General features: G+C 40.7%; 1 protein-coding gene and 1 long non-coding RNA gene across 7 annotated transcripts in view; one reads left to right on the top strand and one right to left on the bottom strand.

Moving 5' to 3' along the window:
* Nucleotides 1–11,013: 11,013 nt before the first annotated feature.
* LOC143674363 (uncharacterized) lies at nucleotides 11,014–13,255 on the bottom strand. Its single transcript, XR_013171007.1, has 2 exons — nucleotides 12,588–13,255; nucleotides 11,014–11,653 (listed from the first exon to the last, which is right to left on the bottom strand). It is a non-coding gene; the product is annotated as an uncharacterized LOC143674363 (long non-coding RNA).
* The window catches only part of KDM4A (lysine demethylase 4A), a 42,671-nt gene continuing 35,077 nt past the window's right edge, over nucleotides 12,868–20,461 (top strand). For 3 of the 6 annotated variants that reach the window (XM_077149965.1, XM_077149966.1, XM_077149960.1), the window contains exons 1-4: nucleotides 12,868–13,026; nucleotides 15,412–15,589; nucleotides 17,504–17,679; nucleotides 19,894–20,008. In XM_077149965.1, coding sequence (XP_077006080.1) covers nucleotides 15,452–15,589; nucleotides 17,504–17,679; nucleotides 19,894–20,008 — 429 coding nt within the window. In that variant the 5' untranslated portion in view covers nucleotides 12,868–13,026; nucleotides 15,412–15,451. Of the gene's footprint in view, nucleotides 13,027–13,186; nucleotides 13,272–13,361; nucleotides 13,492–13,937; nucleotides 14,003–15,411; nucleotides 15,590–17,503; nucleotides 17,680–19,893; nucleotides 20,009–20,461 lie in introns of those variants that run through there. The other 3 variants (XM_077149964.1, XM_077149961.1, XM_077149963.1) reach the window with 3 other exon arrangements.

Raw genomic sequence — 20,461 nt, 5'->3', positions numbered from 1 at the left:
CTTGAAGGAAGGTTTTGGCCTCCAGAGCTGGGGTGCTCCTCAGTCTCCCTCAAAGTCCTTGTATCCTAGATCCCTTTCCAGGAGTGGCCAGAGCATCATTTCTCTGTCCCGTGTTTTCAAGACATTCTGCTCTGCAACTGCCCCATCTGAGCCCCCTTGAGATTCTAAAATTTAAATTCAACAAATACACAGTTTACATCTATTATGTGCTAAATAATAATTGCTAGCATTACTAAGCACTTACATGACAAGTATTTTACCTGCATTGTTTAAATAGAATTCCCCTGGCAGCTCTGAATAGCAGTTTGTATTATTATCTCCTTTTGCAGCTAAAGACTTTAAGGTTCAGAGAAGTTAACTAACTCACCCCCAGTCACACTGCTAGAAAAGGAGCAGAATCTAGTTTTGAACCTGGTTCTGACTCCAGAAGCTGAATGCTTAACTATATACAAATTATAATACATCTGGCTTCATTTATCCATTATTTCCACATATAATAGTATAGGAATATTTATTAAGCACTTACTATGAGTCAGGCGTTGTTTAAGGTATGGGATTCAGTGGTGAGAAAATGAAGTCCTTATCTTTAGAGAGTTAGTCTTTTGAGGAAATAGTCATATGTCAATGAAATTTCACAAATACATATAATCACAAACTCTCATAGATGCTCTGAATGTGCAGGATGATGTACTAAGAGCGCATGAGGGAGGGCCAGCCTAGTGAGGGGAGTCAGAGTGTCTTCTGAGAGGAAGTGGCCTCTAAGGGGTGTAAAGCCCCTGAGGTAGGAGGAAGCATAGCTCCTTAAAGTAGCATTTTAGAAAAACAGACCAAGGAAAGGAAGGATGGAGCAGGATGGGGTGGAAAGTTGGCAGGCGCCAAATCACTCCTGACCTTATAGACCAGTTCAAGGCTCTTGGGATTTATAGTGAGGACAGAGGGAGCTTTTAAAGTGTTTTAAGTAAGGCAGTAAATTCGCCAGGTTTGCTTTTAAGAAAGTTCACTCTGGCTGCTGTTTGGAGAATGGACTGGAGGGTGCAGGAATGGAAGCAGGGAGGCAGTTAGGAGCTACTGCAGAAGTCCAGGTGAAAGGTGAAGGTGGCATAGACAGGGATGGAGGTGGGAGTGATGAAGAAGGTAAGAAGATGTAGGATTCAGGATATAGTTTTGAATGTGAGGCCAATAGGATTTGCTGACACATGGGCTGTGAGAGAAAAGAATCAAGAATGGCCCTAGAGGCGGGCCGCGGTGGCTCAGCGGGCAAGAGTGCTTGCCTGCCGTGCCGGAGGACCCCGGTTCGATTCCCGGCCCCAGCCCATGTAAAAAACAAACAAACAAACAAAATATAATAAAACAAGAAAATGTTTAAAAATGTTTCCCTTTCTTCCATCCTTCCTTCCTTCTCTGTCTTTCCTTCCTTTCCTCCCTCTCTCTTTAAAAAAAAAAAAAAAAAAGAATGGCCCTAGGTTTTGGTTTTGTGCACTTGGATGAACACTGATGCATTTACTGAGATGGGGAACACTGAGACAGGAGCAGGTTTGGCAGAGAACTAAGAGTTTGCTTTTGTTAAGTTTGAGGTGTCTATAATTGTCCAAGTGGAAGAGTAGAGTTGTCCTCAGTACCCTCAGAGTCAGCACAAAATAGGTGCATATATGTGGTAGTTAGATTCAGTTGTCAGCTTGGCCAGGTGAAGGCACCCAGTTCTGTTGCTGTGGACATGAGGCAATGGTATGTGAACCTCATCTTTGCTAATTACATCTGCAGTTGACTAGAAGGCCTGCCTGCTGTAATGAATGATGTTTGACTTAATTGGCTGGTGCTTAAATGAGAGCGCTCAATGTAACACAGCCTAAGCAGCTCAGCATTCCTCATCTCAGCACTCAACAGCTCAGGCCTTTGGAGATGCAGAAAGAAATCACCCTGTGGAAAGTTGTTGGAACCCAGAGGCCTGGAGAGAAGGCCAGCAGAGACCATCCTGTGCCTTCCCACGTAAGAAAGAACCTCAGTTGAAAGTTAACTGCCTTCCCTCTGAAGAACTAACAAAATAATCCCCTTTTATTAAAAGCCAGTCTATCTCTGGTGTGTTGCATTCCGGCAGCTAGCAAACTAGAACAATATATATTAAAAAATCATTAAGTAAAAGAATGCACAAAAGGGCAGAATTTGGGCCAAGTCTTGAAGATGAAGATATTCTAATGCTTGAAATAAAAAACAATTAGGAGTGTTGGTTGAACCAAATGATAAAGGAATGTGTTGCTACCTCACCAAAGCTTTTTGTGCCTTTGCCCAAAACACTGAGCCATTCTCTGTAAAGAAAGGAGAATATATATCAGCGCTAGGAAGATAAAAATGGTGGGTTTTTTTTTTTTCTTTAAACAAATGAACTCAAGAGTATAATTGTATGTATTTGTCTACCTCTAAGCATTTTACGGTTGTATTTTTATAATTCATAGTCTATGGAGGCCCTGATCTTTCCAACTGACCTTGTCTGCACGGCTGAATTAAAGCTGACTTCTCTTTCTTATTTACATGAACTGACCCAGCACATGCAGAAGTTCCCCCAGTGAAGCAGGCTGAGCAGGCCAGGCTGCATCCATAGGTTTCTGGTGCTTGCCGATCATGGCTTCTTTTCTGGAAGGCTAGTGTTAGGCTCTTTGCCCAGAGCCTCCCAAAAGTGGGAAGAATGTTTTCATTCAGCAGCTCAAGGCCACAGTGGAGGTTGGGAAATGACTGACCCAGAAGTGAAGGCCTAAGGAATTATTAGTATATAAACATAGTACTTCCTATTCATTTGTTCATTCATGTCATCATTCATTCATTTGTTCAACAAATATCCTTGGGTCCACTGCTCATTTCAGATTACCTAATCTCTTTGTGTCTCAGTTTCCCAGGCTGTAAAATGGGGAGAGTAAATAATGCCTTCCTCAAAAGTTCATTGTGAAAATGAAATTAAGGAATATCATTCATGTATTCAAATATTTAGTGAGCGCATACAAAGTGTCAGGACTGTTCTGAGTGAGTGCTGAGGTATTGTGGTGAACAAAACAAAGATCCCTGTCTTCATGGTGCTGACATTCTAATGAGAACTAGACATTCAATAAATAAAGAAAGCCGTTAGTGGTAGTCAGGAAGGCTCCACTGAGGAGGTGACATTTCAGCAGGGCTCTCAAAGAAGTGAGGACTCAATTCATTCAGATTTAGGGGAAAAGGGAACTGGAGAGAAGCAAGATGGGGAAGGAGCTATGCAGAGATGAAAGCAGGGTGATTGTTAATAGGCGGTTTAAAGGACTTTGGCTTCTCTCCTGAATGAGATGGGTAATCTGATGGTTTTAGGAATGGGAGGAATAGGATCTGGCTTCTACTTTTAAATGATCACTTCACTGTGTTGAGGACACTGTCAGGGGCAAGGGTGGAAACAGGAAGACAATGAGGAGGTGTGATAATTATCCCATCCAGGCTACAGATGATGGTGGTGGGGACCAGAGTAGGAGCAGTGGAAGTAGAAGGCAATGCTGAATTCTGGATATATTTTAGAGGCTGAGCAGAACTACATAAATGTTAATGTCAATGGGCCAAAAGCACAACTGATAGGAGAAAAAAATTGATAAAGTAGACTTCATCAAAATTGAAAACTCTCACACTTCAAAAGACACTATTAATAAAATGAAAAGACAAGCCACAGACTGAGAGGACATATTTACAAAGCCTGTATTTGATAAAGGACTCGTATCCAGAATATATAAAGAACACTTACAATTCAATAATAAGACAACATAATTTTAAAAATGGACAAAGGATTTGAATAGAAATTTCACCAAAGAAGATGTATGAGAGGCTAATAAGCACATAAAAAACGATGCTCAACATCATTAGTCATTAGAGAAAGGCAAATTAAAACCTCAATGAGATACCATTACACCTATTAGAATGGTTATAATCAAGAAGACAGACAAGAACAAATGTTGGCAAAGGATGTATAGAAACACACACACCCCTTCATATATTGCTGATGGGAATATAAATGACACAGTCACTTTGGAAAACAATTTGGCAGTTTCTTAGAAAGATAAACATAAATTTATCATACATCCCAACAATTTCACTCCTAGCTGTCTACCCAAGAGAAATGAAAGCATACACTTATACAAAGACTTTCATGTAAACGTTTTATAGCAGCACTATTCATTGTAATAGCCAAAAATGTGGAAACGAACCAAATGTCAATCAAAGAGTAGAACATTACAGTGGAATACTATCCAAGAACAAAAAGGAGTGAAATACTGAAACATGCTCCAGCATGGATAAATCTCAAAAACATTATGGTTAGTGAAAGAAGCCAAATACAAAAGACCAATGTTGTATGAGTCCATTTATAGACAATGTCCAGAAAAGGCAAATCTGTAGAAATCGAAAGTGGGTTAATGGTTGATTGGGGCAAGGGATGAGAACAGAGATTAATTGTAACCAGGCATGAGGAATTTTTTCTGGGTGATGGAAATGTTCCAAAACAGGATTAGGAGATAGCTGTACCACTTGGTAAATTTATTAAACGTCATTAAATTGTACACTTTAAATGGTGAATTTATGGTATGTAAATTATACCTCAATAAAGTTTTTAAAATAGAGAAATGTTAATGACTATGTACATCTAAATGTGTATATAAAACATTTCGCAGAGTTTGGAACATAATAAGGGCTTAATTAATGTAGTTAAGTTTTTAAGTTAATATTATTACCGTTATTATTATTTATCTAATGCCTGCTATATGCTAGGCACTGTGCTGGCTGCTGAATAGAGTGAAGTTTCAGGAAAGAATTCCTAGGTTAGGAGCATGGCATACACAGAGTTCTGTGTCCAAATCCTGCTGCCATTGCTGGTAAGTCACTCTGAAAGTCATTCTCCCCTTTTCTTTCCTTCATAGTAAGCCCAACATTGGCAATTTTATTTATTTGTGTGAATACTTGTTTCATGTCTATCTCCTTCACTAGATTGTAAGCAACATGGGAGTAGGGAAAGGTCTATTTCAATTATTACTGGCAGGTGATTCTGGGAGACCTTTCGCTTTTCTGATTAAAAGAATAATTGCTGCTGGTACTGTCCCTTTCCTTCTTTATCTCCCATGGATGTGGATAGAATGTTTGGAGCTAAGCAGTCATCCTACATCCGTGAGATGACACCCTTGAGGACCAAAGCCAAGATGTGAATAATAATGGAGAAAGATGGAAAGAGCCTTCTATCTTGGACATCTTTGTTAAGGACTGAGATAATGTTGCAAATGCCCACACCTAAACTTATTTGTGAGCAAATGCACTTATATATTTTTAAGCTACTATTTGCCAGTTTTGTTTTGCTTTTTAATTTCTGGCAATGGAACACTCTCCTTAGTGATACTACTACTAAGACAGGAAAGTGATATTCTTGAGAGATTTTAGTCTAGTGGAGGAAAATGGACATGTAAACAAATCCAGACACTTCTAAAACACTTGCTTAGTAGAACTCTATACAGGATGAGGTAATGGACTGAATCAAGGAGTTGCATACTGGTTTGTAGCTTAGGCAGTTGGGTGAATGGCTGCTTCAAGGAAACCAAGAAGGCAGAGCTCATTTGTGGGGCAAGAAGATTTATAGAATGGGTGTCATCTATGGGCACATCATATGAGTGAAGCCTAAAAGAGGACATGTATTGAGTATTGTTTCAGGCTCTGTGCTAAGTACCTTGTACCATTACCACCATCACCATTGTTATCCATCACCACAGCTAACACATACTGAATGCTTACGACCTCCCAATTAAATGTGTATGTTTTATCATCATTATCTCATTTACTTCCCACAACCAAGAAAGGGAAGGACTATTTCTATTCCGATTTTAGTTATGAGAAAACTGAGGATTAGAGACATTAAGTAATTTTCCCTACCTCATACAACTAGTGAGTTGCAGGACCAGAAACACCCAAGGAGAGTTTGTAGAATGAGAGAAGAGGACAAAGGACAGAGAGCCATTAGGACATCAACATTCTCTCTCTCTCTCCCTCTGTCTCTCTTTTTATTACAGTTGTAGGTTTACAGAAAAATCATGTAGAAAGTAGCGTTCCCACAATTCCCCCCTCATGCAAAGTTTTCCCTATTATTAACATTTTACATCAATGTGTTCCTTTGTTACAGTTGATGAAACAATATATTATAATTATATAGTATGTTCACTCTTTGTTAATTCTGTATTGTTGCCTTTTCTAAAACTTTACTCTGGCAACATATACACAACCTAAAACTTCCCATTTTTAATCACTTTATATATACAATTCAGTGGTGTTAATTACATTCACAATGTTGTACCACCATTGACACCATCCATTACCAAAACTTCATTACCCCAAACAGAAACTCTGTACCAATTAAGAATTAACTTCCCATTCCTCACCCTCAGCCCAACCCCTAGTAAACTATATTCTAGATCCTGACTCTATGAATTTGCCTATTCTAATTATTTCATGTCAGTGAGGTCATATAATATTTATTCGTGTCTTCAAGGATCATCCATGTTGTCACATTATCAGAACTCTATCCTTTTTTTTTTTTTTTTTTTTTTAAAGAGGGAGGAAGGGAAGGAAAGACAGAGAGAAGGAAGGAAGGAAGGAAGAAAGGGAAACATCTTCTTGTTTTATTGTAGTTTGTTTGTTTGTTTGTTTTTTACATGGGCTGGGGCCGGGAATCGAACCGAGGTCCTCCGGCATGGCAGGCAAGCACTTTGCCCGCTGAGCCACCGCGGCCCGCCCTCTATCCTTTTTAAGGATGAATAATATTCCATTGTGTGAATACATCAAATTATTATTGTAATTTATTATTGTAAAATATAACATATATACAAAAAAAGCAATAAATTTCACAGCACACCACAACAATTAGCTATAGAACAGATTTCAGAGTGAGGTATGGGTTACAGTTCCACAATTTTAGGTTTCTTTCTAGTTGCTCCAAGTCATTGGAAACTAAAAGAAATATCGATATAATGTTTCAGCAGTCATACTCATTTGTTAAATCCTATCTTCTCTGTTGAAACTCCCTCTTTTTTTTTTTGTCTTTCTCCCAATTTTTAGGGGTATTTGGGCTATGCTCATTCTAACTTTTCATGTTGGAAAGGGGTGTTGATAATATGGGATGGGGGATGGATTAGTTGATGTTCTAGAGAAGCTGGCCCCTCTGGGTTTCAGGACTTATCTGCTTAGATGCTGTGGTAGTTAGGGTCAGGTGTCAACTTGGCCAGGTGAAGGTGCCTTGTTCTGTTGCCATGGACATGAGCCAATGGCAGGTGAAGCTCATCTGTCATTGATTACATCTGCAGTCAGCTAGGGGGTGTGCCTGCTGCAATGAAGGATGTTTGATTTAATTGGCTAATGCTTAAATGAGAGCGCTCAACACGGTATAGCCCAAGCAGCTCAGCATACCTCATCTCAGCACTCGCAGCTCAGTCCAGACCTTTGGAGATGCAGAAAATAATTACCCTGGGGAAAGCTGTTGGAACCCAGAGGCCTGAAGAGAAGGCCAGTAGAGATTGCATTGTGCCTTCCCGTGTAAAAAAGAACCTCAGATGAAAGTTAGCTGCCTTTCCTTTGAAGAACTAAACACTTTTAATGAAATAAATTCCCTTTTATTAAAAGCCAGTTCATCTCTGCTGTGTTGCACTCTGGCAGCTTTGGCAGACTAAAACAGATTTGGTACCGGAGAAGTGGGATGCTGCTGCAGTTTGCAAATACTAGACATGTTGGAACAGTTTTTGGGATGGATAAGGGGAAGAAAATTTTGGAGGAACTGTGAAGAGGATGATGGAGAAGGCCTGAAGTGCTTGAAGAGACTGTTGGTGTAAATGGAACCACTGCCAATCTGGACAAAGGGGAACACAAGAGGGACAAATTGGAGTTTGCAGAGTGAGAACCATGGAAGCTTGGCTCTGAAGCCAAGAAACCTCAGGCCAGGAGAGTGGACCCACCTGTATACATGGAGGAGGTGAGTTTGCCCCAGGAGCAGAGGGCAAACCCTTTGCATCATTGCTCAGGAAGAGTTGTGCCACTCCAGGCATTGGAGAGGGTCGAGTGCATAAACAGGGGATTGGGGAGAGCCTGGCTACTACCCCAGTGTTCTGGAGGGGTTGAGTTTATGCCGTGAAGATGGCAGAGATCCTGGGTGCTGCCGTGAAGCTTGGAGGGGGTGGAGCTGAGCCAAAAGTGGTCTTCCCAATGTCCCCCAAGCTTGCAACCACCCCAGTGTTTGGAGAGAGTAAAGTAACTGCATGGGCTTGGAAAGTGTGGGACTGCCACTTTCTAAAGCCCTGAGGTTAAATGACTTTCAGACTTTGAAATCCAATGGAGTTTGCTCTGCAGGTTTTCAGAACTGTTTGGGTCTTGTGACTCCTGTGCTTCTTCCAGTTTCTCCCTATGGAAACGAAAACATGTATCCCATGACTGTCCGTCCTTTGCATATTGGCAGAAGATAACTTGTTTTGAGATTCATAGGTCCACAGCCAGAAGAGAATTTTTGCCACTTTAATATTGTTTAAGGTGATGTGTATAGTTGCCAAGTTGACAAGGGGTGGGCATGTGGTAGTTAGGTTCAGGTGTCAGCTTGGCCAGGTGAAGGTGCCTAGTTCTGTTGCTATGGACATGAGCCAATAGCATGTGAAGCTCATCTGTCGCTCATTATATCTGCAGTTGGCTAGAGGGCATACCTGCTACAATGAATGATGTTTGATTTAATTGGCTGGATGCTTAAATGAGAGAGCTCAAAGCAGTAGTCCAAGCAGCTCAGCATATCTCATCTCAGCACTTGCAGCTCAGCTCAGCCCAGCCCAGGCCTTTGGAGATGCAGAAAGGAATCACCCCAGGGAAAGCTGTTGGAACTCAGAGGTCTGGAGAGAAGGCCAGCAGAGTTCGCCCTGTGCCTTCCCATATTTAAAAAAAAAAAAAAAAAAAAAAACCTCAGATGAAAGTTAGCTACCTTTCCTCTGAAGAACTGTATGTTTTTAACTAAATAACCCCCCTTTTATTAAAAGCCAATCCATCTCTGGTGTGTTGCATTCTGGCAGCTTTGGCAGACTAAAACAGATGCCCATCTGAAGGTTGTAGGTTTCTGGTAAGTAATCATAGTGCATTGAACTTTTGTAGAATCTCAGAGCCCTAGGCGTTCTTTAGGATTGGCAGGAATAGTTTTGGTTGCCATTTGGCAAACCATGATAAATAGCAGTATCTATCTGAAGCTTGTGTAAAAGTAGCCTCCAGAATAGCCTCTCGACTCTATTTGAATTCTCTCAGCCACTGATAACTTATTTGCTACAGTTCTTTCCCCCTATTTGGTCAGGAAGGCACAGTCAATTTCACAGTGCCAGGGCCAGGCTCATCCCTGGGATTCAGATCCCACATTATCAGGGAGACTTTCACCCCTGGATGTCATGTCCCACTTAGGAGGTTGGGTAATAATTTTATTTGCAGAATTGGGCTTAGAAAGGGACCACATCTGAGCAACAAGAAAAGGTCCTTTGGAACTCTTGGCATAACTGTTGGTAGGCTTGGTGTCTTTACCACATAATAAGCTTCACATGAGCAAGCCTCAAGATCAAGGGCTTGGCCTATTGATTTGGTTTGAGAAGGTTATCAGGGTTTTCTCTCCTGGTAAAGCTTAATAGTTTCACTTTTTTAAAACTCCCTTCCCTCAAGGGACTTTACCAATACTTTATCTCCCTCCCCCACCCCGCCCTTTTATTTTTTTTGCATGGGCAGGCATCAGGAATCCAACCTGGGTCTCTGGTGTGTAAGGTAAGAACTCTGCCTGCTGAGCCATCGTGGCTAGCCCCCAACACTTTATAATTATCTGTTCAACATACTTTAGGATGCATCCAGGCATTAAATTAAGCTATACAGAATTATAAGCCCTCATTCCCATTTTAGGCTCCATGTGTTTGGGTTGTTTAAATGATCTATTCAGACTGGTTGATTTAGATTATGTGCTACCAAAAATGTAGGTTTTTGGACAAAAAGCGTTTCTTCTTTGTTCCCATTGGCTTGGTAGGTACTAAAATATAATGTCCTCCTTGGGATGCAAGGGCAGTTCAGTGGTAGAATTCTCACCTGCCATGTGGGAGACCTGGGTTTGATTCCTGACCCATGCACTTCCCAAACAAACAAGCAAGCAAAACCAACAAAAACCCAACCAAACAAAAAATTCAACAAATGGTGCAATAAGGGAGTACTCGCATGGAAAAGGAATGAAATGTGACCCCCATATACAGCATACAAAAAAGAAAAAAGAAAATACAATGTCCACCTTACCCCTGTATTCTGATTTACCTTAGTCCTGACCTGATTGGCTCCATTCTTATCCCTAACTGAAGCCTGATATATATACTCTGAGTCTTAGGTGTCACACAGGTTCCCAAAGTTGCAAGTAAATACCAGGTTATACATAGATAGCACAACCTCTCAAAATCTAAAAATAACAATTACCACTCTAGACTAAATGTGACATATACATTTTGTTTATCCATTCATTGGTTAATGGAAACTTGGGTTGATTTCATCTTTTGATAATTGTGAATAAAGCCACTATAAACACCTGTGTTCCAACATCTGTCCGAGTCCCTGCTTTCAGTTCTTCTGGACATATACCTTGAAGTGGGATTGCTGGATCATATGGCAATTCTATACTTAACTTTCTGAGGAACTGCCAAACTGTCTTCCACAGCAACTGTACCATTTTACATTCCTACCAACAATGAATGAGTGTTCCTATTTCTCCACATCCTCTCCAACACATGTAATTTTCCATTTTTTAAAAATAAAAGTCATTCTAGTGGGTATGAAATTGATTCGTATTGTGATTTTCATTTGCATTTTCTTAATAGCTAATGATGTTGAGCATATTTTCATGTGCTATTGGACATTTGTACATCTTTTTCTGAGAAATATCTACTCAAGTCTTTTGTCCATTTTTTTCTGTTTCTTTTAAGTTAAGGTAGAACACGTACATAGAATTTTTTACATTTTTAAGTGTACAGCTCAATGAATTTTTACAATGTGAATACAACACTGTAACCACTATCCAGGTCAAGAAATAGCACATGATCAGTACCCCAGAAGCACTGTGCTCCTCACAGTGATTCCCTGCTCCACCCTAAAGTAATCACAACTTTTTTTTATCACCGTACATTAGTTTTGCTTAGAAAGACCAACATTTAATGGATGCAAAGGAACAGATGAGCTTAAAAAGGAGACTGAGATAAACTAGTTAGAGAAATGGAAGGATGTCAAGAGAAGATGATCTAGGGCTCTGCCCATCAAATTCATACACCAGCTGTGAGCCAGTGATACAAAGTAACAGGGACCATGGAAGATCCTCTCTGGCAGCAGTGAGAGATGTAATAAGAACCAGTTCATGGAGCAGTCAGTAGTAACAGGAATGTTAGCAACTGTATCCATGTCCAGGACAGTGGAGTCCTGAGGGAAGACACCACATCTTGAGCTTGGTGGCAACAGCAAGGAAGGTGGTGGATTATCTCAGCTGCATGATTTGCATGGTTTTCCTTGTTGGGTATCCTCCAAGTTGGATTCTCCATACTTCCAGCAATTTTGCCAGCCACCCGGTATAATTATCGAGGGTATTATTTTACTAGGTCAAGGGAGAGAAACCTTTTAACTGTTGTGAAAGACTACTGGTTGCATATCCAGGTTTACCGTCTTTTTTGAAATAGGTATAGGGTGTATATTTTCTTTTTTCTTTTTCAAGAAGCAACGTGCCTAGGCCCAAACATGATTGGTCTAATTCCATACTATTCTATGTAACACAGTCTTTTTTTTTTTTTCCAACATGCCTTAATTCTCATCTTCACAACAATCCTGCAAGGCAGGTATTATCTTTTTCATTTTATTGATGGGAAAACCCAGGTTCAGAAGAATGCCCTGGTTTTGAAGACAGGTTTGATCCTATAGCTCTTTCCAGTGCACTAAACCATTACTCATCTCGGTAATTCTATCAACCTCGGTAATTCTGTCAACATTTTAAAAATGACTTTGGTTGTAAGTATTCTATTTTCCTATTTGATCTATAAGGAGGTCCTATCCGCCTCCTCCCCACCTCCCCCGGACAATCAGTGAGCTCCTAAAGGGACTCACTACCGCACAGGAACCGCCCCTAATGACTTCTAGGAACCCCCTTGCCCTCTCGAAGTGCCTCTAATGACTCCCTAGACCTTCCCAAGAGCTGCTCCTAATGACCCCCAATCCCCGGTCACTGAGGAAATACGCCTAATGACCCTCAGGACACTTACCCTTCCCTCAGGACCCGTCCTAACGACCCTCAGGGCTCTCTCCCCCAGGCACTGCTCTTAACTGTCCTCAGGAACCTGGGTGACCTGAGGATTGAGGGGGTTCCTAGGACACGCGACGTTAAGTTTCCGACCTAAGACCGTCCCAGGTAAACTGGGAGAAGTTGGTCACCATATGAGGAACTCCTCGTCCTCGAAAGCTGCCCCTAACGGCAACCCTCAGAAAACGACCCCACCCTTTCGTTAACACCCTGCCACAACCTCATCACCCTTACCCACCTGCCCGACCGTTCCATTTCTAGGTACCCGGTTCTTTCAATCCTGATTAGTTACGGATGGCCAGAAGCCCGCCTACGATTGGCCAGCTCCAAGATCCAGACGAGATGCTCAGTGGCCGCGGTCCCAAGTGGTACAGAGTTTCCTCCTGGCAACAGCCCGAGCCGGCGCTCATAGGTTAAGCAGATTGTTATCCCGGACTCTGAGGCGCCTGCAGCGCTTCTGCATTGGCTGGTTGAGGGCTTATAGCGATCCTCGGATTGGTTGACTCCGTGGTGCGCTACGCGGCTGCGCAGAGGCGGACTTTCGAGGAGGCGGAGCCTCGTCCTTCGCCGGCTGAGAAATCAGTACGATCGGCTAGTGGCGAGAGCAGAAGTCTAGCCTAAGCCCTGCTGGGGCGGTGGGCTTTAGGTGATAACCATAGAATTTCGGAATCGTTTAGGTATGTTGCCGCCGTAGTTGTGACCGTGAGTCCCGGTGGGGGAGGGGTGAGTGATAGGCATGGTTCTCGGCCAATGGGAAAAGGAGCTTTTAAAATGAATCCTGAGATTGGCGTTTTCCAATCTTCTATGGCCAATGGATGTCGGGAAGGGAGGGGGCGGGTTTACAAGGCCTTATTTTCTTCTTCCTGCGGCCGGGCCGCAGTCGCCTAGGCGGCGGGGCCGGGCGGGGCTGGACTTCTACCCGGTGAGGCTCGGGGACCTTGAGCGCGGGGGCTGCTACCTGTGGAGCGAGGGCCGCGGACGCGACCCCGAGGGGAGGGGGCGGTAGCTCGAGGCTGTTGTTAGCAACAGTTTCCTTTGCTGAGTGGTTGAGTAGCGGGCCTAGTGCTTAGCGTTTCGCTTGCATCATCTGACTTAATCACGGCAACCGTACAACGCAAGGGATTGGGATCCCCTTTTTGCAGGTGAAGAAACGGGCTCAGATAACTCTCACAGCCAAGGTCACACAGCTGTGAGTGCAGGGACCGGATATGTATTCGGAGTTGTTTTGACTCCGAAGTCTGTGTTCTTGAACCATTAGGCTTTGTTGCCTAATACGGGGAGTGAAGGTGTCAGGGAATGGAAGTTTACCGCATGAAATAGACTGGGGAAAGGGAATCCGAAGGTTGAAGAAAGGGCATGAGCAAGAGGTGACGGTGAGAAATCAGTATTCAACAGTTATCAGTGTCGGCTCTGCCATGCATTGTTCTAGATTCTAGGCATACGAAGATGAATAGGGCCAGAGATGGATGAAAATGGGCCCCTTCCAAGGCCCGGGGAGGGGCCCTAATAGGGTGTCCGCACCATATGTTTTTGTAAAATTTTCAAAAGTGAGATATTTGTGAATTATTTTTTGTTTGTTTGTTTAAAGGGGATCCACAACAGTGAACAAGCTTTATTTTCCACACTTGGATCTGCCCTTGCAAAAGACTTAATGTAGGTGGAGATAATGATGTTGGTCTCATAGAGTAATAGAATAATACTAGGAGTGCTTTCACCAATGTGGGCAAATTTCCTGGTATGTAAAACGGGCATAACAGCATACCTGCCATGCAAAGTTTGGTCACCTGGCCAGGAACACAAGGTTGTTATTTTTGGTGGTAGGTTGGGAACAGTTTCCTTCCCTCTGAGTACTGTCCAGCTCTCAGTGGGTCTCTTGGAACTGGGCTGTCATGGCTTTGAGGCCCAGATTAGGCAAGAAGAACTCCCGTACCTTTGGTGAGGCGGTTCAGTAGAGGAAAGGGCATACAGTTTTTCTTCCATAAACTGGCTCCTTTTAGCTGCTAAGCTTTGTCCTTTCTCATTTGAAAACGTTTATTCTGTTACTAGGTGATGGATAGCAAACCCATTTAGCCTTACGTTTTTAGGCTTCTTCTAAAAACATAATCACGTATTTCTTTTACCTTCTACAGTCAGTTATGAAGTTTGCCCTGTGTCGCCAGTTTATTACCTCGTTTTGTCCTTTGAGTTCTGGGTACAGTGCAATTAAACTAGTCTCTGGCTTGGCTTTATTAAATATGCTGAAGCTGCATGTGGTTTAGATGTGAGAACATATTCACTTTACAGTTTTAAAAATCATAGCTTGCAAATATTACATGGTATCGCTTTTAAGGGATGACTAGAAATACCAAATTTACCTAGATAAAAAGCAGGTTATAGAGGATGGAGGAGAAGGGGGAGTGTGCATTTGAATATAAAAATGGTATACATATTATATAGTTCATGCTACTGATATTAAAGTAGTTTTTAACCCTTAAACTTTGTAGCCATGTAACTTTTTTTCTTCTTTCTTGTAACCGTGTAACTTTTTAAGGAATCTAAAATCCTGTTTGAAAGCCGCTTTAGAAGTGACCCTTAGGTGGCTTTGTTAATCTGGTTGAAGTACATTATATTTAATTCTCTGAGAAGGCATTACTAGAGTGTGATTAGGGTGTGTCTTGAAAAGATAAAAGGATAAAATATGAACAGATCAGCTGTAGTAGGGTGGTCCAACAACCAAAGTTTCCCCTTTTGTATCTGAAACAGTGTCTCCATTTAAATGACACTTGAATACCTAACGATGTTGATACAGCAGGTTCTTTTTTTCCTTTTCTCCTGTATTTTATTTGTCTTACTTTCATGTATCCATATAGTGGTTTTACATTATTGCAAATTTGTGATTTTACTATTGTATTTGGATTTTGACATTAGGTTCCTCTAACTTCTAGAGTCATATTCCAAGTGTTGTGATATCTTAGTATTTCTTCAGAATTTTTGTAATCTTTCACTATTTTCAACACTGACATTCCAGCATTTAATTTTTATTATATTTTGTATCATTTTGTGTTTTTAATATATTTATTTAGTTTCTAATCTGACCAAAGTGACCTCAACAAGGAGGGAAAAATGGCATCCGAATCTGAAACCTTGAACCCCAGTGCTCGGATAATGACTTTTTATCCAACCATGGAGGAGTTCCGGAACTTCAGTCGGTACATTGCCTATATCGAATCTCAAGGAGCTCATCGGGCTGGATTGGCCAAGGTAAGGGGTGAGATTGTTCAACATGACTTTTTTTTAACAGAGGGCAACAGTAAGATTTTTCCTAAGTGATGCTGGAAGAACTGAATTTCAACACCTGAAGAATGGCTACTTTTAGAAAGGGAGAGAGATGTTGGGAATCTTAAAAAAAAGGGGGGGAGGTAAAGAGCTAGTGTCTCCAGGACAGCTGTTCTGGTGTTTTGGTCCTTATGGTGGAGATGGATGCTTTGGTGTTTTTTATCTGTCCAATGTCTTATGCCATCCAACTTTTCTTTCTCTTATTTCAGTCTCATCCAGCTTTCTGATAGTAATTTAACTTTCCATGTGTACTTTCTTCAAGATGGGCTAGTGCACAGGCCTGCCCAACATGAATATTCTATCTTTGTAATTTTAGATTGGTTTCTGGTTTGTGCGTCTTTCTTTGTGAGTTAGTTATTTCTCCTGAGTTGAATCAACCCCTGCTGTATTCTGGAGAGTCAAGTTCTTGAATCTCCAAAGATGAAATGAAGAAATTCACAGACGAGATTCAGTCTGAGCCAGGAGAAAGCTTTTCCCTATACTGTTTTATACTGTTTGAATTTCCTACTATGTACATGTATTACTTTATCAGTTTGAGAAAAGAAAGCAAGGACATTGATTACAAAGCTGAGGACCAGTCCTTGGATTCTGATGCCTTTGCTGAGGCTTGAGACATCTCTTTCTTTACTCTTATATATGGATATAGCTTCTGTAAGGTTAGTAGCAAATAGAAGCAGCAGGACTCTCAATATACCTTTTTTTCATAGGTCTTTTTATTTTTTTTGGTTCTCCTTCATTAGATTAAGAAAATTAAAAAAAAATTAATGCTGGTTATTACAAGTTAAATAATTCAATGATAGACAAAGAAAAGGTTAATTTTCATCACCTTCTCCAGTGTGCTGTCTTTTAAGGTAATCAGTGTTAATTGATTGGTGTATCTCATCCCACACCTTTTGCTTTGCCCACACAAATGTGCACACATATAAGACTGTATGTTTTATTTTCTAAACAGAATAGCATTGTGCCGTATGTTTTCCTGTGTGCCTTTGCTCTTCCTTACTCTCTCTTTCTTCTGTCCATCCCTCCCTCCCTCCATCCTTTCTTCCTTTCCCTTTATACCATATGTTCCTCCTTCTAGATCAGTTATGGATCTGATTCATTTCTCATGTTAATTATTTTGTTAACTTACTATATTATTATTGGAATAGGTAACATAACTAATTACATGGTGAAAAGGCAAAATGTGTTAAGAAAACAGATATTGCAACATCTTACTAACACCTCTTTCTCCACAGTTTCTTATGTATCATTCTGGTATTTTCTTAAGCAATACTAGTGTGTAGATGTGTTATTTTTCCCCTTTTACATGAAGTGTAGCATACTATAGCCACTTTTTTTTTTAATACTGTATAGTATTCTGTAGACTGTATGGACCTTAATTTATTGAACTCTTCAAGATTAGGATTTTGAGAACATTAAGCTTCTTTATAAATAGACTATAATTTGGTGTGTGAAAGAAGGAAGTTCTGTCAACCTTGTAAGCATATGCAGTTTACTAAATCAAGGAAAATTGTGTTGTTTTTAAAAGGAAGTCCTGGACTGTTAGACTAGAGGCAGTCAACTCTTCACCCTCCTATCTTGGTGCCCAAATATGATACTGAGGCTGAGAGCCAGTATTACTTGCCTGAAGACATTGCCCCTGAGCAACTAGTTAGTGACAGAACTAGAATAGGGTCAGCGTGATCGTGTTATGTTGTGTTTGAGTGAGCATGTTTAAGAAGAAATACCTTTCTAGTAAACTTGACTGTTGGGTTGGGGTAGTTGTCTGCAAACTTCTTGGACACTGACCAGCTTGCCTGGTTTCTGATCTGTCTCTGATGTTTCTTCTCTTCCCTGCAGGTTGTTCCTCCGAAGGAGTGGAAGCCACGAGTTTCTTATGATGATATTGATGATCTGGTCATTCCTGCCCCCATCCAACAGCTGGTAACTGGGCAGTCTGGTCTCTTTACTCAGTACAACATACAGAAGAAAGCCATGACTGTTCGAGAGTTCCGCAAGATAGCTAATAGTGATAAGTGAGTGACCATCCCTCTCTCCCTTTCCCTGTCTAGGACCCAATATCTTGTCCTCACAGTTGTGACCATCCTTCTGAAGATGACCTGTTTCCTCAGGTCTAGCCTCTGTCTCCCTTTCTGTTCTCTTATAGGAGCGTTCCTCCCTGCGATACTCTTTCATGGTCTAGGCTTGTCTGTCTTCTTACATAAAATTATCCCATTGTTTTTCCACACAAAGTTATCCCATTGTTTTTCCATCAAAAGTAGAATAATTTTCTGACTCTGGTAAATTGAGTGTTTGTTTCAGTAGCGAAGGAGAAAGTTGGAGATGGTGCAAAAGGAGCTTTTGCGAGATGTTTTGGTGATCTGTTTTATCAAAAAATCATCTTAGCAGTTTACCTCTTCTGTCTGGATCTTTCTTTAACATTGCTCAGACTCCTCAATATTCATGTAGATGCTATTCCATTGTTTTGATTTAGCAAGATGTGATTTAACTACCAAACTGGTTGCTGTTTCCTATCACCTTATTCTTTGTCTATATGTTCTTATCTCTTGGAAATTTCTTTGTTTTTCTAGGTCAGTTGTTTACCCCTACTGTTTTTAATATTTGGCTCTCATTTTACCTCGCGTTCATAGAGATTTATTTCTGTGTTTCTGTCATTCTATTGACAGTTCTTTCTTAACTCTCTTTACCGAATCTTCTTCCTTTCCTTATTAGTCCTTAATTTTTTATTTCCACAGATTCCTCCCTTCTCCCCTGCTTCTTTTCCTGAGACTTTCTATTCTATGTATGTCTTGAATTCAGCCACTTAGACAAATGTGTCTTCATGGTGAACAACCCCAGAGCTAAATCCTTACCTTGCCAGTCTTCACACTTCTGGGGATGTCACTTCTATGTTTTATCATCTCTCTCACATCAGGTCTCACTTTTTCTTTTTCTGTTATTTGCCTTCTTTCCATTTGACTTACCTCAATTCTTACTGAGATCTGGCAGTTTTCTTGTAACTGAGCTCTTAAAATAACCTGTATTGCTGTATTTATATCAGTGAGAGAATTTATGTAAAAGCATGTTGGAGAACTGTCACATGCACTGCAGATGAAAAGCCATGTTGTCTTTTATGTACCATTCTAGCTAAGCTTTGGGGCTGTTCTTTTTCTCACATGGGATTCCACCAGGGGCCTTTCTTTGCCTTCTTTATTTTTCTTCTCCCTTTGTCAACTTGTGCTATGCTTTTCCTACTTTCAGGATACCACTTTTCCTTTAAATTAACCAGTCCTGTGTCTGTTGTCTTCACCCTGAAATGTAACACTCTTATTCTTGCTTTCTATCTGTGTGTTCAGCCAGCTTTAAGGAAACCAAGTAGGTAAAAATCTAAATGTATAAAACAGATCACTTGAGGTAGGATATATACATATTATGTACACACACACACACACCCCCGCACATGCATACCCTAAATAGAACATTTGCTAGGCAAGATTTTGTTTTTAGGCCTGATTATTATTATTTTATAAATATTTTTATTAGTAAAACAACATATAAACATGCAAACATTCTTAACATACAAACATTCCATACAGGGTATACAATTAATGGCTCACGATATTATCACGTAGTTGTGTATTCATCACCATGATCACGCTTTTGAACACTTGCACCTGATTATTTTTTCTTTTTCTTTCTTTCTTTTTTTTTTTTTGCATGGGCAGACACCCGGAATTGAACCGTTTGCACCGCCTTGATTATTTTTTAAGTGATAACCACTGCATAGATAGATACTGGGACTGTAACAGTGAAACATACAAATGAATCCACCTGGAGTTGCTCCCTTTATGTTAATTTAGGACAGTGAATGCTGTTAGAAGTCCTCAGCTCTCCATATACTTCCTGATTTTGATTGTGGATATATTACAAGTTTGTAAACTCACTTTCTCCTTAGTGGCCAGTCCACTTCTGAATCTAGCAGTTTAAGTAGGATCTCTTCACAGAGTTGAGAATTTGCTTCTTAAGGAAGATGGATTTATATGATCTTCCTTGGGCTTTTGCAGGCCTGGAGCCCATGGAAGGGATATTGAGGGAGTTGTTATGTATTGGAGCCTTGAAAGTCAAGATTATGTCTTGTTTATTTGAATTATCTTGCTGTACCTGGAACAGAGGATTGTGTTTTATACTATTTGTGTTGTTTAATGAGGTTCCTTGTAAGTGGTTAATAACTTTTTTGATTGTTTTTAAAGGTACTGTACCCCACGCTATAATGAATTTGAAGAGCTCGAGCGGAAATATTGGAAAAATCTCACATTCAATCCCCCAATTTATGGTGCAGATGTGAATGGCACTCTCTATGAAAAGGTGAGACTCACTGGAAGCTACTGCAGCATTTTTTAGTTTTGTAATATAATTCCATTTTTATCACACCAACAACATATTGGGCACCTGAAAGCTATCTGCTGGAGGGTTGGTTGACAAATCACTGATCTACCACCAGCTTTACCCTGTGCTCACTTAATTGTGGGTATTCTTGCATGTGACTAAATTTTATTTCTCCCACTGTACATGTGAATTAGATGAGGTGGTGTTCTTTTCAAGGGCTGTTTGCATAATCTGTAGGTGGTAGCTGATGAGTTCTTGAAAGGGTGGCATCATGGAAAATGAAATGTTTGGGAGAGGCAGTGTGGTTTCTGCAGAGAAAAGATCACTGACTAATATAATGAAAGGGACATGTGTTTAATGAGAAAATGTATTTAGGTTTACTTGATCTCAAACAAGATTCTCTAGCAAAAGTTATTTTAAAAAATTTCATTG

The sequence above is a fragment of the Tamandua tetradactyla genome, chromosome 2, assembly GCF_023851605.1.
Source record: "Tamandua tetradactyla isolate mTamTet1 chromosome 2, mTamTet1.pri, whole genome shotgun sequence".
In the NCBI taxonomy this organism is placed as follows: domain Eukaryota; kingdom Metazoa; phylum Chordata; class Mammalia; order Pilosa; family Myrmecophagidae; genus Tamandua; species Tamandua tetradactyla.
The sequence above is the reverse complement of the archived record's forward strand: the minus strand, read 5'-3'. Positions and strand labels throughout refer to the sequence as shown.